The following is an 18,186-nucleotide window of genomic DNA, read 5'->3' as shown; positions in this document are numbered from 1 at the left end:
CGGTAAGTACTCTATTTAAGTATAGTTAGGGTGAGTCTGAAGGTTCACTGTCACCTCCACAGTTGGGTCCGGGTGGTTCTGACTGCAACAGTGGAACAGCTGGTCCACCTCCTGTCTGTACGTGGACTCATCTTCATTGTGGATCAGACCAGTGATTACCAGTTTGCAAATCATGCGAACAGATCCATAGAAGATGCCATCAACGTAGCTCTCCACTCTGTGCTGAGCCACCTGGAGCAGTGGTAAAGCTACGTCCGAATGCTCTTTGTGGGTGTTCTCAGAATCTCATCTCTAGTTTGTGGTACTGTTAGCTTCATCGGGTGATGGCCTTCTGCTCGCTTTGGAACGGTTCACAGCTGAGTTTGAAGCAGTGGGAATGAGAATCAGCACCTCCAAATCTGAGGCCATGGTCCTCAGCCGGAAAAGGGTGGAGGGCCCACTTCAGGTCAGGGACGAGTTCCTGCCCCAAGTGTCACGGCCTGGGGGATCGGCGAGACACTGATCGGCCTTTTCTGTCTTTTTCTCTCTCTCATGCTCTCTCTCTCCTCCTCTCTGTCGCCGGGGTTTACGCCCTCGGCCCACGCCCACGGAAAACAACACACCTGATGCCCATCAAGGTGAACGGCATTTAAGCCAGGAGGTGACTGCTGGTCTTCGCTGGATCGTTGTCTACCACGCGTCAGTGAAAGTCAAGTCAAGTCCCCTACATTGAACCTTAACATAACGATCCAGCCAGAATATGGACTCAGCGGACTCTGCCGCCCAGCAGCGCGTCCTCACGGCCGAGGAGGTTTTGGAACGCCACGAACAAATGCTGCAGCTCATCAATCAGCAGTTGGCCGCTCTAACGCAGGCCCTTGCTCAGCAGGTACCCCTGGTAAGCCCAGCAGCCTCTCCTCCCTCTGTCTCCTCACAGTTACCGGCTTCTGAGCCTCCGGCACCCGGGCCTTTGGCTTCGCCTCATCTCACTCCCTCGGAGCCCCCGGAGCGAGCTTTGCCAACACCGGAACGCTTCGCGGGTGAGTTTCATAAGTGTGTCGGTTTTCTGACCCAAATAACAATGCAGTTTAGACAGTTGCGGAGGACATATGAAACTGACGAGGCTAAGATTGCCTTTTTTGTCCAGCTCTTACGCGGACCGGCTTTAAACTGGGCTCAAGCTGTTTTGAGAACTGACGCCAGCATCTCGTACCAGGATTTTCTTGCTAAATTTAAATGTGTGATTGAGAAAGGTACTGGTGCTGATGCAGCAGCTCACCGTTTACTAAATCTTAAGCAGGGAAGACGAAGTATGGCGGAATACTCCATTGAGTTCTGGACGTTGGCCGAAGAGACCGGGTGGGGGCAGCCAGCATTGATAAGTACTTTGTTGAACAACGTGTGTGATGAGTTAAAGGGCGAACTAGTGATAAGAGAGTTACCTAAAATTTTGTCTGATGTGATAACGTTGTGTGTAAAGGTGGACGGGCATTTACGTGCGCGCTGGAGAACTGAGGACTACGTTTCCCAGAGGTCTCTGGGACGCGGCGAAGCAGCACTGGGCGGAAGTGCCACGAGTGGCGGAAGAGATTCGGAGTCGCACAACATGGAGGAGGGTGAGCAACCTATGCAGCTGGGTCGCTCTCGCCTTTCACCCGAGGAACGGCACCGTCGGTGGAGGGCCGGTGAGTGTTTTTATTGCGGCCGTAAGGGTCATGTTGCCAATGTTTGCCCGTCTCTGCCAAAAGGCCGCAGTAGAGAGGAGAATACGGGTGGGCGAGGTCTCTAGTTCACAGTCTCCTCCACGGCTCATGCTAGCAGCTAAATTAACGGTGCAGCTTTAGGTCCACCCTCTTAAGGCTCTAATCGATTCAGGGGCGGAACAGAACTTTATTGACGCTTCACTGGCCTGACGATTAAATCTGAAATCCGAGCCTCTGCCACAGTCACTCCAAGTCACCGCCCTGAGTGGCCAGCGGCTTCCTAACATCACTCATATCACTGAGCCCGTTTTACTGACTCTCTCTGGCAATCATTCCCAGACTATACAGCTGTATGTGTTTCAAGCTCCGCTCACGCCACTAGTTCTGGGTTACCCTTGGTTGCATCAACATAACCCTGTTATCGATTGGAAAAAGGAGAGCATTGTGGGGTGGGGGGGAGGATTGTCACATGTCCTTTCTTAAAGCTGCCACCCCCTCTTCCGAACCGCTAACCAATTCTTCTCTCTCCAAGCCGCCGGACCTCTCCTCCGTGCCACCTGTCTACCATGATCTCAAACAAGTGTTTTGCAAGGATAGAGCACGCTCGCTTCCTCCGCATCGGCCGTATGACTGCGGCATTGATCTTCTTCCAGGCGCACCTCTCCCTACCAGCCGCCTATACAGTCTGTCTCAGCCCGAACGTGAAAGTATAGAAAAATACATCAACGAATCCCTCACCGCAGGTCTCATTCGCCCCTCGTCATCTCCTGCGGCCGCCGGCTTCTTCTTCGTTGCCAAGAAAGACAAGAGCTTACGACCTTGTATTGATTATCGGGGCCTTAACAACATCTCAGTGAAGAATAAATATCCACTCACTCTTTTAAATTCTGCCTTCGAGCTCCTTCAGGGGGCCACCATCTTCACTAAGCTGGACCTGCGCAACGCCTACCATCTGGTAAAAATAAGGGAGGGGGATGAATGGAAAACAGCCTTCAACACTCACCTTGGTCATTTTGAATATCTTGTCATGCCGTTTGGTCTCACCAATGCCCCAGCTGTTTTTCAGGCCCTGGTAAACGACATACTGCGGGACTTCATTAACCACTTCGTCTTCGTTTATCTGGATGACATCCTCATTTTCTCTCATTCTGTCTCTGAACACGATCGCCATGTCAGGCAGGTCCTCCAACGCCTCCCGGAAAACCGTCTCTTCGTGAAGGGGGAAAAATGTGAGTTTTATACTTCCACAGTCTCTTTCCTGGGCTATGTCTGTCACAATGTCATTGAACAAGGTAACCTGAGAGCGGACCCCGCCAAAGTTCAGGCTGTTAAACTGGCCCACTCCATCCCATCGCAAGCAGCTTCAGAGTTTCTTGGGTTTCGCTAACTTTTATCGCCGTTTCATCCGCAACTATAGCCAGCTCGCTCTACCCCTGACTCGTCTCACCTCACCTCACCCAAGGTCCCCTTCCGCTGGGATGAACCGGCTCGCCAGGCTTTCTCTTGCCTGAAGGAGCGCTTTGCCTCTGCACCCATCCTCATCCAACCCGATCTCAGTCAACCCTTTGTCGTGGAGGTGGACGCAGGAGTGGGGGCGGTGCCCAGCTACAAGGCGGTAAGCTTCATCCTTGTGCTTACTTCTGATACTTATGATGTGGGGAACTGAGAGCTATTGGCCATCAAGCTGGCCCTAGAAGAGTGGCGTCACTGGTTGGAGGGAGCTGCCCAACCGTTTGTGGTTTGGACGGACCACAAAAACTTGGAATACATCCGGTCCGCGAAACGACTCAACGCCAGGCAAGCTAGGTGGGCTCTGTTTCTCACCAGATTCCAATTCACAATCACCTACAGACCCGGCTCTCGTAATGTCAAACCCGATTCCCTCTCACGCCAATTTGCCACCTCCGAAGACGCTGCCGAGGACGCCCCCATTCTTCCTTCCACGTGTGTTGTCGAGGCCCTAACCTGGGAGATTGATGCAGCTATTCAAGAGGCCCAACGAACGGAACCGGACCCTGGTACGGGTCCCCCAGGCCTACTCTTTGTTCCCTCTACTGTCAGATCACGAGTTTTGCATTGGGCTCACACGGCCAAGTTTACCTGCCACCCTGGGGTCCACCGCACCATTACCTTCCTCCAACGCTTCGCCTGGTTGCCGTCTTTAGCTAAGGATGTCCGCGAATACATTGCTGCCTGTCCTACATGCGCTCAAAACAAGGGCGTCAATCAGCCATCTTCCGGCCTTCTCCAACCCCTACCGACCCCTGGCCGCCCGTGGTCACACATTGCAATGGACTTCATCACGGGCCTCCCTTCCTCATCAGGTAACTCAGTCATCCTTACTATCATTGATCGTTTTTCGAAGGCTGCTCACTTTGTCCCCCTCCCCAAGCTCCCCAGTGCTTTAGAAATAGCTCGACTCCTGACTAACCATGTCTTTCGCCTTCACGGAATCCCCACGGACATCGTCTCTGATAGGGGGCCGCAGTTCACATCACGGGTCTGGAAAGAATTCTGAAATGCCCTCGGAGTGCAGGTCAGTCTCTCCTCTGGTTTCCACCCTCAGACCAACGGCCAGACAGAACGGGCCAATCAGGAACTCGAGGCGGCCCTCCGGTGCTTGGCATCCACCAATCAGACAACTTGGAGTGAGCAACTCCCGTGGGTTGAGTATGCCCACAATAGTGTAACAGGTATTACAATTAAATAATATGAGATACGCATTAAATTATTGTCTCGACAACTTTGGACTAGTATCAGAAAGTTCTAGGTAAGACTATGGAGCCTTGAAAGGATCAGCAGAGAAGGAACCACACAATGATAGATAAGATGTGATTTGAATAGAAACTGTATTGAAAGTTGTAAAGTTTACAAACCCTGCCTGTCTAAAGCCGGCTTCCTACAGTGCACAAACGCACATTAAAGGGCTCAAAAATAAAATCAAAACCAAACATCCTCTTTAAGGAAATTCTCCAAAGAGTTTCAATGAAAGAGCTTCCGCTCCTGTTGCTCAGTCCACTTCTCTTTGGGAAGAGAAATTAGAGTTCCTTGTGTGTGTGTGTGTGTGTGTTTCTGTCCACTGGTTCTAACACTACCCGGGTAGATTTTTAAAGTGTTAGTCTTATCTGTGTCAAGGAATGTAGTTATAGTCCTGAGGTTCGCTGAAGATGGATCCCACGGCTGGCCACACCGTACTCTGGTCCGTCTACAGTCACTCTCTTGGGATTGGCTCGCCACTGAACCCACAGGGTTCAGATCTTGAATGATCCAGTCCTGGTCAAAAACCAATCTATGCACACAGTTCAGAGTGCATACATTACTATTTTATCTACGCTTCTTCCATCACTCATCTTTCAGTCAAGTATTGCTCAAGTATAACAAATTATTTTAGTTATACAATGTCTCAAACATCATGAAATAACTTGAGTTACATTACACAAGGTTTTAGCGCAACAGAAAACATACCTTATATTTACCCTTTTAAGAATAAATAAACTTGTAAGATTCACTCTCCCATATTTATCCCTTTTTAACAGCTCGCTTTTAACTGTTCTTCTTTTTAAGATATTTCAACTTGAATTATTTCTCAGAAAAATATATCAACTTCTTAAAACATTAATACTTCAACAGAATAATGAGATCCCTCACATTTTATAATCACATTTTATGAACTTTTTGCATCTTTATCAAATGAATTAACTTCTAAGTCAACAAAACTGAAAGGGTGCATTTAAGCACTACATGACGATATTACTGCTTCTCCAACGTTTTGGAAAGCTAACAAACTCAGATGAATCACAGTAATGTTAGAACACAGAAATACACAGAAATCGCTAAGCAGTAGCTTAATACTAGCGGTTAGCTGGGCACATTTTAATATATTCTTTAGCACTTAAAATTAAACATCTGCACATCAGTGATGTTACAGTACTTTAAACATAAATATCACAACTCCGACTGGTTTTGTTTTTTAAAGCAGAAAATCTATTAACAGCAGTCAACTACATGTCTTTATGGTGCTAACATTCATGTAGCATCCCTTACCGGAGCTCGTGGTGAGATAGCTCGCCCGGCTGACGCAGCTCCCCACGGCCGAATTTCACAGATGTCAGATCCTAATAAATAGCCATCTATTAACTACTAGTATGTGAAGATAAATTGTGAATTTAACTTTTTTTTTTAGCTTTTCTTACTGGGATCTTTCAGCTAATTTGGCAGTTGCCTGTGAGTAATGGCTTTCACAACAGGAAATGTTGACTGACAGAAAGTCATCTCAAGGCATACTCGCCTCCTAGTGGCGGGGAGGGAAAATCACACCTCCAACCTTATTCAGCAGCACAACCCACAAATCTGATGTGGGTTACAATAGTCTTACCTCCTAAGCCACCGGGGTGTCCCCCTTCGAAGCATCTCTGGGCTACCAACCACCTCTCTTTCCGGCCGTCGAAGGTGAGCACTTTGTCCCCTCTTTCCAGCAACATCTACGGAGGTGTCGACGTGCCTGGAGAACCACCCGGGCCGCCCTTCTTCGCACAGCTGATCGCAATAAACGCCTGGCGGACCGTCACCGGACACCCGCACCTGCCTACACCCCGGGACAAAAGGTTTGGCTGTGGATCTGATTTGTTCCGCTCCGGGCTGTATCAAAGAAACTGTCTCCCACCTTCATTGGTCCGTTTGTTATAGACTATCTGGTTAACCCGGTTTCTGTCCATCCCCGAAATATGCGGATCCATAACGTGTTTCATGTGTCTCAAGTGAAACCCTGCCTGTCCAGTCCTTTGTTACACCAAGCTTAAGTATCTCGGGGTCTTGTTCATGAGTGACGGGAGTGGGAGATCGACAGACGTATTGGTGCTGCGGCTGCAGTGATATGGATGCTATACCAGTCTGTTGTGGTGAAGAGAGAGCTGAGTGTAAAAGCGAAGCTCTCAATTTACTGGTCGATCTACGTCCCTCCCCTCCCCTATGATCACGAGCTGTGGGTAGTGACCGAAAGAACGAGATTGCAGATACAAGCGGCAGAAATGGGCTTCCTCTGAAGGGTGGCTGGCCTCTCCCTTAGAGATAGGGTGAGAAGTTCAGTCTTCCAGGAGGGGCTCAGAGTAGAGCAGCTGCTCCTCCACATTGAATGGAGCCATTTGAGGTTGTTCGGGCATCCTGGGTGCCTCCTGAATGAGGTGTTTCGGGCATGTCCCACCAGGAGGGTTCCACAGGGCAGACCTGGGACACGCTAGAGAGATTTTATCTCTCAGCTGGCCTGGGAACGCCTTGGTGTTCCCCCAGACAAGTTGGAGGAGGTGACTGAGGAGAGGGAGGTCTGGGCTCCTCTGCTAGGGCTGCGGCCCCTGTGACCCGGCCCCGGATAAGCAGATGGATGGATGGATGCTCTTTGTGGATTACAGCTCAGCTTTCTATACAATCATCCCTGATATCCTCTTCACCAAACTGGTCACTCTTGGCCTTTGACTTTCTCACCAACCGGCCCCAAACTGTAAGACTTGGCCCCCATCTCTCCTCCACTCGCATGCTGAGCACTGGCTCCCCACAAGGCTGTGTGCTGAGCCCCCTCCTGTATTGTCTCTAAACCTAACACTGCAGTTCAACCCACAACAACAACATCCTCATAAAGTTTGCTGAAGACACCACATTAGTCAGACTTATCTCAAAGGGAGACGAGGCAGCCTACAGAGAGGAAGTCCTGAAGTTAAATGGTAAATGGAGTGGTTCTTATATAGCGCTTTTCTACTCATCTGAGCACTCAAAGCGCTTTACACAACTTGTGCATTCACCCATTCGCAAAAGCACATTTTTCTAAGTGCTTTTATAGCTAACATTCACACACATTCATACTCCGATGGATGCATCAGAGAGCAATTTGGGGTTAGTATCTTGCCCAAGGATATTTGCCATGTAGACTAGGGGAAGCCAGGAATCAAACCACCAACCTTCCGATCAGTAGATGACCTGCTCTACCACCTGAGCTACAGCCACCCCAGTTGACATCATAGTGTTCAGAGAAAAAACTAGCACTGACCATTATGAAAACCAAAGAGATCATTGTCGACTTCAGGTGGCACAGCACTGACTTAGGCCCCCGATACATCAACAGTGATGGTTGGAGAGGGTCCACACCTTCCGGTTTCCCAGGAAGCACAAACTGGACTCCAAACTGCTGCTGATCTTCTACTGCTCGTCCATTGACAGCCTGCTGACATACTGCATCAAAGTAAGGTACGGCAGCTGACCAGATGGGAACAGAGTGAAGCTTCACAGTGTAATCAAGGCAGCACAGAAGATTATTGGATGCCCTCTCCCCTCCTTGGCGGACATTTATTTCACCCGCTGCCTCAACAGAGCAACAAACATCATCAAGGGCAGCTCCCACCCAGGTTTTGACCTGTTCGACCTGCTTCCCTCAGGGAAGCGCTACAGGTGCATCAGCACAAACACTGACAGACTTAGAAACAGTTCCTTTGCAAAAGCCATGAGCACACTGAACTCACACATGAACCGACGACACAGTTTCACCCCCTAATTCAAGCCTCCCCTCTATACACAGAATATACAAACACTACCACCACTGTGCAATATTTAATTTATGTCAAATACCCCACTGTAAATATAGACTATTTTTTTTCAGTATTTGTATATTTGATATTTTTTTTATATTGACCTGCTCATATGTATACAGTGCCACAGAACTGTGCACCTCACCCCCCTTTCTTCTTTTCCCACATGTCTGCACTGGGTAGGAGATGCTCTGAATCTCTTTGTAAATGTGTATAGTGACAATAAAAGGCATTCTAGTCAATCAGTTTAGAGGGTCAAGAACAGCAGGGAGAGAACACGCCTATTGGGGAGGCCTTTGCTGGTAGTTTGTGTGTGGGATGTGGTGCTTCTTGGCCTCACCTGCTGCTGGGAAATGAGCTACCAGATCTTTTTTTTTTTTTTTTTGCAATTGTACACATTTATTTCTTACTATTTAACACATTTCTCATTTCTTTTTACTTAATACAGTAAAAAGAAACATTTTGTCATGTAGAAAAACTGATTTGCACTGTACATTTTCAGCTTCAACTTTCAATCCTTCAAACAATGGAAAAGCCATTTAATTGTACAAGTGTTAAGTAAAAACGGACTTTCATGTTTGATTAAGCAAAAATTCAAAAACTGGTCCAGTTGCTAAAACCTCTGACTGGTTCAATAAGTGTTAAATAAAACGAGGATAAAACTGAGAAAACTACTAAAACTGCTTCACATCCATGTTGTTGTGGATCAGATTTATAAGACAGCATAATATCAAAATAGATTGACACTCTGATAGTGCTGCCACATCTAAAACAGTTTGTCTTTTAATCCTTTTCACATGTGCAGTCTCCACGGTGCCTGTTATTTCCTTGAACAGTAATGAGAAGAAAGACTGAAATTTACAGCCTTTCTACATATCAGTGTTTTTTTTTTTTTTTTTGGTAATTAGGCAGGTGACCATCAAAAATACATTTAGTGCAAAGACATCTAAAAAATGTAAATCATCTGGGAAATGCAGATAAATAATAAAACTTCATATCCGCTCACATCAATAGACATGTTTTCAGACAACTCCAAATAAAACACAAATTTCAGTAAAAATTAAACATTTTTTTGGACTTATTTTAAAATGGATGTCAAACAATGGGTGTGACACTTAGCTGTGTGTGAAACTATTTTCTGATCGAATAAAACAAAAATTAGTTATTTTTAAAATAACAACACTATAAAATCTTTTTCGAATTTTGGTCAGTTTGAAACCGTAAATCAGAGGATTCATGATAGGAGGAATGACAAGAAACTCTAATGCTACAAAGTTTTGAAGGGACCGAGGCAACTCTTTTGAATCCAGTCGCATACTTATAACATCAGTAAGTATTGCCACAACAAAAGTAAATAACGAGACGAGATGTGGGACACATGTTTGCATGAACTTTGCCCTGTTTTCTATAGACTTTACACATGTTTGAATGATATACATATAGGACCAAACTATAAAAACACCATGAAGCAAATAAATAATTATTGTAATATTTGCAAATATGCCATTAACTATAGTTTGTGCTGGAAAACAAGCGAGTTGAACAATAATCCAGTTCACACAGAAGAGTCTGGAAAGATACGGGCTGCATAACTTCAGTCTGGATGTTAGAAAGGCATTTGTAGCCGTAATGCAGACGGTTGTTAACCACAAAAAACATGCAAACCTAATGACTCTTTGCTTTGACATGATAGAGTGGTACTTCAGTGGCTGACATATGGCCACATATCTGTCATATGCCATGAGTGCAAGAATCAACACTTCGCCGCAGACAAAAGAATAAATCACCTGAGTCTGAATAAGGCAACCGTAATATGAGATGAGATGAACATCAGAGAGGAGATCCCAGAGAAATTTGGGGTAGAAACCTGCTGTTCCATAAAGTGCATTGATGCAAAAGACACAGAGCAGAATATACATTGATTCATGGAGGTTGCTGTCCAAGATGATGATCACAATGAGAGAAACATTGACGAGGCAAATGATGCAGTAACACAACAAACTGAGGAAAAAGAGAACAAACCTGTGACTGATTGTTTCATTGAAACCTGAAAGAAAAAACATTGTTATTACAGAAACATTATTCATTGTGATTGAGAGACCTAAGTGAAGCCTAATTTCTCACTGCATCTGGTCTCTGTTCTCCTCTCTCCTCTATCAGGTACAGATAACAGCAACATGTGAGCTGGGATTTCAAACCAGCCAATCATTGATCTGGAATGAAAGCTCACAGCTTTGGAAAAATCACAGGGGATTTAATATGTATCATGTACTAAACACATAATAAAACAAACCTGCAGGTTCTTGAAAAAGAAATATTAAAACGTTTTACAACTTTATTTAAAAAATGCTTTCATCATAATACTGTTAGGAATTTATTACATTTATGCCAATTAAACATAATTGTCCAGGGCTTGTTGTGGTTTTCTTCTGTTTTTCGTTTGTAGTCTTTCGTAGTCCAGTCAGATCATTGTTGCTTCAGTGATAATGATCAGGCTCTCTGACGTTTGCTGAAGTCACTAGAAAGACAGTAAGATGTTCTTGTGAATGTTGCTTTGTCTTTGCCTCTTAGTACCTCTGTGGAAAAAAGAATTGTTTGCACCTGTTACCTGCTACTTACCTTTTACTCTGCCTCCTGCTCACGCTCTACCTTTCCTATTCCACAATGGAAAGATTCCATCCCAGGTACCTCTCCAATTTTCTGCAGAGTGATGTAACCTTATCGTTGCACCACGATCACCCCCTTTTCCTCCAGCCCAGAAAAGAGTAAATCAAAAGGTTTTTTTGCGTAAAACCATGGTCTCAGAGATCAAGTTGTAAATTCTGAGTTGCTGCAGGAACCACAACCTCGGCTGGGCCTTCTTCTGGATAGAGTCTATATGTGGGGACCACCTCAGATCGCGTGGAAAGGTGGGTCCTAGGAATCTGAAGTGATCCACGGTAAGTACTCTATTTAAGTATAGTTAGGGTGAGTCTGAAGGTTCACTGTCACCTCCACAGTTGGGTCCGGGTGGTTCTGACTGCAACAGTGGAACAGCTGGTCCACCTCCTGTCTGTACGTGGACTCGTCTTCATTGTGGATCAGACCAGTGATTACCAGTTTGCAAATCATGCGAACAGATCCATAGAAGATGCCATCAACGTAGCTCTCCACTCTGTGCTGAGCCACCTGGAGCAGTGGCAAAGCTACGTCAGAAAGCTCTTTGTGGGTGTTCTCAGAATCTCATCTCTAGTTTGTGGTACTGTTAGCTTCATCTGGTGATGGCCTTCTGCTCGCTTTGGAACGGTTCACAGCTGAGTTTGAAGCAGTGGGAATGAGAATCAGCACCTCCAAATCTGAGGCCATGGTCCTCAGCCAGAAAAGGGTGGAGTGCCCACTTCAGGTCAGGGACGAGTTCCTGCCCCAAGTGTCACAGCCTGGGGGATCGGCGAGACGCTGATCGGCCTTTTCTGTCTTTTTCTCTCTCTCGTGCTCTGTCTCTCTCCTCCTCTCTGTCGCCGGGGCGGAACTCATTGTGGGTTCACGCCCTCGACCCACGCCCACGGAAAAGAACACACCTGATGCCCATCAAGGTGAACGGCATTTAAGCCAGGAGGTGACTGCTGGCCTTCGCTGGATCGTTGTCTACCACGCGTCAGTGAAAGTCAAGCTACAGCTCAAGATAAGTCAAGTGTCTTTTGTGAATATCATTCTCATTCCTGTCTCCTTTTCTACAGACCCCCTGTATTACCTTTCCCGTGTGAATCTGTGTGTCAAGTGTGAAAAGAAGGACTGCTGTCGTGTATGTGGAGAGTTGGAGAGCGAGTGATTTCCCCCTTGGATTTCCCTTGTGTTCAGCTGATTCAGGAGTCCCGCGTTTGAGTCCCCTGCATTGAACGTTAACATAACGATCCAGCCAGAATATGGACTCAGCGGACTCTGCCGCCCAGCAGCGCGTCCTCACGGCCGAGGAGGTTTTGGAACGCCACGAACAAATGCTGCAGCTCATCAATCAGCAGTTGGCCGCTCTAACGCAGGCCCTTGCTCAGCAGGTACCCCTGGTAAGCCCAGCAGCCTCTCCTCCCTCTGTCTCCTCACAGTTACCGGCTTCTGAGCCTCCGGCACCCGGGCCTTTGGCTTCGCCTCATCTCACTCCCTCGGAGCCCCCGGAGCGAGCTTTGCCAATACCGGAACGCTTCGCGGGTGAGTTTCATAAGTGTGCCGGTTTTCTGACCCAAATAACAATGCAGTTTAGACAGTTGCGGAGGACATATGAAACTGACGAGGCTAAGATTGCCTTTTTTGTCCAGCTCTTACGCAGACCGGCTTTAAACTGGGCTCAAGCTGTTTTGAGAACTGACGCCAGCATCTCGTACCAGGATTTTCTTGCTAAATTTAAATGTGTGATTGAGAGAGGTACTGGCACTGATGCAGCAGCTCACCGTTTACTAAATCTTAAGAAGGGAAGACGAAGTATGGCGGAATACTCCATTGAGTTCTGGACGTTGGCCGAAGAGACCGGGTGGGGGCAGCCAGCATTGATAAGTACTTTGTTGAACAACGTGTGTGATGAGTTAAAGGGCGAACTAGTGAACTTTGTCTGATGTGATAACATTGTGTGTAAAGGTGGACGGGCATTTACGTGCGCGCCGCAGAACTGAGGACTACGTTTCCCAGATGTCTCTGGGACGCGGCGAAGCAGCATCGGGCGGAAGCGCCACGAGTGGCGGAAGAGATTCGGAGTCGCACAACATGGAGGAGGGTAAGCAACCTATGCAGCTGGGTCGCTCTCGCCTTTCACCCGAGGAACGGCACCATCGGTGGAGGGCCGGTGAGTTTCTTTATTGCGACCGTAAGGGTCATGTTGCCAATGTTTGCCCGTCTCTGCCAAAAGGCCGCAGTAGAGAGGAGAATACGGGTGGGCGAGGTCTCTAGTTCACAGTCTCCTCCACGGCTCATGCTAGCAGTTAATTAACGGTGAAGCTTCAGGTCCACCCTCTCAAGGCTCTAATCGATTCAGGGGCGGAACAGAACTTTATTGACGCTTTGCTGGCCCGACGATTAAAACTGAACTCCGAGCCTCTGCCACAGTCACTCCAAGTCACCGCCCTCAGTGGCCAGCGGCTTCCTAACATCACTCATATCACTGAGCCCGTTCTACTGACTCTCTCTGGCAATCATTCCCAGACTATACAGCTGTATGTGTTTCAAGCTCCGCTCACACCACTAGTTCTGGGTTACCCTTGGTTGCATCAACATAACCCTGTTATCGATTGGAAAAAGGAGAGCATTGTGGGGTGGGGGGGAGGATTGTCACGTGTCCTTTCTTAAAGCTGCCACCTCCTCTTCCGAACAGCTAACCAATTCTTCTCTCTCCAAGCCGCCGGACCTCTCCTCCGTGCCACCCATCTACCATGATCTCAAACAAGTGTTTTGCAAGGTTAGAGCACGCTCGCTTCCTCCGCATCGGCCGTATGACTGCGGCATTGATCTTCTTCCAGGCGCACCTCTCCCTACCAGCCGCCTATACAGTCTGTCTCAGCCCGAACGTGAAAGTATAGAAAAATACATCAACGAATCCCTCACCGCAGGTCTCATTCGCCCCTCGTCATCTCCTGCGGCCGCCAGCTTCTTCTTCGTTGCCAAGAAAGACAGGAGCTTACGACCTTGTATTGATTATCGGGGCCTTAACAACATCTCAGTGAAGAATAAATATCCACTCACTCTTTTAAATTCTGCCTTCGAGCTCCTTCAGGGGGCCACCATCTGCACTAAGCTGGACCTGCGCAACTCCTACCATCTGGTAAAAATAAGGGAGGGGGATGAATGGAAAACAGCCTTCAACACTCACCTTGGTCATTTTGAATATCTTGTCATGCCGTTTGGTCTCACCAATGCCCCAGCTGTTTTACAGGCCCTGGTAAACGACGTACTGCGGGACTTCATTAACCACTTCGTCTTTGTTTATCTGGATGACATCCTCATTTTCTCTCATTCTGTCTCTGAACACGATCGCCATGTCAGGCAGGTCCTCCAACACCTCCCAGAAAACCGTCTCTTCGTGAAGGGGGAAAAATGTGAGTTTTATACTTCCACAGTCTCTTTCCTGGGCTACGTCATTGAACAAGGTAACCTGAGAGTGGACCCCGCCAAAGTTCAGGCTGTGTTAAACTGGCCCACTCCATCCCATCGCAAGCAGCTTCAGAGTTTCTTGGGTTTCGCTAACTTTTATCGCCGTTTCATCCGCAACTATAGCCAGCTCGCTCTACCCCTGACTCGTCTCACCTCACCCAAGGTCCCCTTCCGGTGGTATGAACCGGCTCGCCAGGCTTTCTCTTGCCTGAAGGAGCGCCTTACCTCTGCACCCATCCTCATCCAACCCGATCTCAGTCAATCCTTCGTCGTGGAGGTGGACGCAGGAGTGGGGGGGGGGGGGGGGTGCTCTCCCAGCGACAAGGCGGTAAGCTTCATCCTTGTGCTTACTTCTGATACTTATGATGTGGGGAACTGAGAGCTATTGGCCATCAAGCTGGCCCTAGAAGAGTGGCGTCACTGGTTGGAGGGAGCTGCCCAACCGTTCGTGGTTTGGATGGACCACAAAAACTTGGAATACATCCGGTCCGCGAAACGACTCAACGCCAGACAAGCTAGGTGGGCTCTGTTTCTCACCAGATTCCAGTTCACAATCACCTACAGACCCGGTTCTCGTAATGTCAAACCCGATTCCTTCTCATGCCAATTTGCCACCTCCGAAGACGCTGCCGAGTAGGGCTGCACAATTAATCTGTAGAAAATCGCGATCTCAATTCATACTTATGTGCGATCTGATTTCCAAATGACAACGATTTTAAAAAAAAAAAGGAAAAGAAAAAAACGATGACCATTGTACCGCATTTTGATCCGGGACATAAGCTGCATGAAAACAAGTTCTCACTCTTCCTGCTCAACAAATGACAAGGGCGGGGGCTTATACCAAGTGATACAGAAGTCAGCTGGCAGGGAAAAAACAACGGAGAGCACGTGAGAGATGACGAAACTGTAAAGGCCAAGAAAGTGACAGGAGAAAATCCGTCCCGGTCAACCACCCAAACATCAATAACGGGAACCTTATACAGCGCTTCCCTATACCTGTCGAACTCCCGCAGGCACAAAGAAATTACGGAGGCTATCACTTATCACCTGACCAAAGATATGGCTCCCATCAACACTGTGCAAAACGAGGGATTTAGGAAAATGATCAACACCCTAGACAAACGCTACACAGTGCCGTCTCGCAACTATTTTTCTATTGTTGCACTACCTGCTCTATACACGTAGTGTCGAGCAACGGTGGAGACGGAATTACAAGCAGTACAACATTTTGCGGCAACGACAAAATGTGAGACATTTATTGTTTTTATGTTTATTTATGCAAAATCGTGCAGCCCTACTGCCGAGGACGCCCCCATTCTTCCTTCCACGTGTGTTGTCGGGGCCCTAACCTGGGAGATTGAGTCAGCTATTCGAGAGGCCCAACGAACGGAACCGGACCCTGGTACGGGTCCCCCGGGCCTACTCTTTGTTCCCTCTACCGTCAGATCACGAGTTTTGCATTGGGCTCACACGGCCAAGTTCACCTGCCACCCTGGGGTCCACCGCACCATTACCTTCCTCCAACGCTTCGCCTGGTGGCCGTCTTTAGCTAAGGACGTCCACGAATACATTGCTGCCTGTCCTACATGCGCTCAAAACAAGGGCGTCAATCAGCCATCTTCCGGCCTTCTCCAACCCCTACCGACCCCTGGCCGCCCGTGGTCACACATTGCAATGGACTTCATCATGGGCCTCCCTTCCTCATCAGGTAACTCAGTCATCCTTACTATCATTGATTGTTTTTCGAAAGCTGCTCACTTTGTCCCCCTCCCCAAGCTCCCCGGTGCTTTAGAAATAGCTCGACTCCTGACTACCCATGTCTTTCGCCTTCACGGAATCCCCACGGACATCGTCTCTGATAGGGGGCCGCAGTTCACATCACGGGTCTGGAAAGAATTCCGCAACACCCTCGGAGCGCAGGTCAGTCTCTCCTCTGGTTTCCACCCTCAGACCAATGGCCAGACAGAACGGCCCAATCAGGAACTCGAGGCGGCCCTCCAGTGCTTGGCATCCACCAATCAGACAACTTGGAGTGAGCAACTCCCATGGGTTGAGTATGCCCACAATAGTGTAACAGGTATTACAATTAAATAATATGAAAATTAAATTATTGTCTCGACAACTTTGGACTAGTATCAGAAAGTTCTAGGTAAGACTATGGAGCCTTGAAAGGATCAGCAGAGAAGGAACCACACAATGATAGATAAGATGTGATTTGAATAGAAACTGTATTGAAAGTTGTAAAGTTTACAAACCCTGCCTGTCTAAAGCCGGCTTCCTACAGTGCACAAAAGCACATTAACCCTTTAAGACCTACCATAGAACCAAGTCCGCCAGAGCTTACTTTATATTTTTACATGCTGTAGTGCCATTTTTGGGAGCATTTCAAGTTGCTATACATCAATACAACTGTTATAGCCCATATTTTAATAATATGTAGGCATTAAGTCCATAGTAACTACATTAATTGCAAAAAAGTGCAATAAACTACAAAAAAATTGAAAATCGTTTTTGTTTTTTTTACATATATTTCTACTTGGAGAAATTTAAGAGGCTTATCCCTCAAAACTTTAAATACAAAAAAGTTGCAAAAAATAGTTTACAACAACAGGAAATTTATTTTGAGTGTCTTCATAGTTTTATTTTTGAGATACACCAATTTTTATATACTGCAGGAAAAACGAAAAACAATCCTATGATCCAAATTTGCAAAGAAAACAGCATGTGCATCAAAATAAACTATTTCCAGCAGTGCAATTCGAGTTCTAAGCATCCCAGAAACTATTCAGAAAAGCATAAAGTCAAACATGACTTATAAAAACACCAGTATAGGCTCTTAAGGCCTACAAGTAAAAAACTACATTTTCCGCGAAAATTACGTCACTTCCGGTTTCAGGCAGGAAATGGTGGACATGCGATCGTTCGCGCTGACGTCTGTTTCAATGTGGGAAGTGTTACGAACAGCTGATCAGATCGGCAAAGCGTGTTTCTGGAATATTATGTTTTTGTTCCTGCAAGGGCTTTTTATGCAATTTTTGCAAAGCTTTATGTGGAAGGAAACCGTGACTTAGGACAAGCTGATGGCATAAGATGTAAGTACAACTCCTCCGGTTTCATATGCAAAAAAAATTATTGCGCTAGCTTATGCGGTTGCAGTGCTACCGGGATTTAAAAATAGTTACGCAAAAAAGAGCGTGCCCGCTCCGACCGGCTTCAAAGGGTTAAAGGGCTCAAAAATAAAATCAAAACCAAACATCCTCTTTAAGGAAATTCTCCAAAGAGTTTCAATTAAAGAGCTTCTGCTCCTGTTGCTCAGTCCACTTCTCTTTGGGAAGAGAAATTTGAGTTCCTTTTGTGTGTGTGTGTGTTTCTGTCCACTGGTTCTAACACTACCCGGGTAGATTTTTAAAGTGTTAGTCTTATCTGTGTCAAGGAATGTAGTTATAGTCCTGAGGTTTGCTGAAGATGGATCCCACGGCTGGCCACACTGTACTCTGGTCCGTCTACAGTCACTCTCTTGGGATTGGCTCGCCACTGAACCCACAGGGTTCAGATCTTGAACTATCCAGTCCTGGTCAAAAACCAATCTATGCACACAGTTCAGAGTGCATACATTACTATTTTATCTATGCTGCTTCCATCACTCATCTTTCAGTCAAGTATTGCTCAAGTATAACAAATTATTTTAGTTATACAATGTCTCAAACATCATGAAATAACTTGAGTTACATCACACAAGGTTTTAGCGCAACAGAAAATATACCTGATATTTACCCTTTTAAGAATAAATAAACTTGTAAGATTCACTCTCCCATATTTAT

The 18,186-nt window shown here is 46.8% G+C and overlaps 1 protein-coding gene across 1 annotated transcript; it reads right to left on the bottom strand.

The window, feature by feature from the left end:
- Positions 1-9,369: 9,369 nt before the first annotated feature.
- On the bottom strand, positions 9,370-10,341 carry LOC146370211 (olfactory receptor 2K2-like). Its single transcript, XM_084908393.1, has one exon. The coding sequence runs from the start codon at positions 10,339-10,341 to the stop codon at positions 9,370-9,372; it is 972 nt and encodes a 323-aa protein (XP_084764519.1).
- Positions 10,342-18,186: the final 7,845 nt, after the last annotated feature.

This window comes from Perissodus microlepis, chromosome 16 (assembly GCF_051167445.1).
Source record: "Perissodus microlepis isolate ML-2025 ecotype Zambia chromosome 16, ASM5116744v1, whole genome shotgun sequence".
NCBI classification, from domain to species: Eukaryota; Metazoa; Chordata; class Actinopteri; order Cichliformes; family Cichlidae; genus Perissodus; species Perissodus microlepis.
This window is presented reverse-complemented; position numbering and strand designations above follow the sequence as displayed.

What these genes read in the sequence shown, in the direction of transcription:
- LOC146370211 (XM_084908393.1), bottom strand. Translation starts at nt 10,341, where the DNA reads ATGAATAATGTTTCTGTAATAACAATGTTTTTTCTTTCAGGTTTCAAT.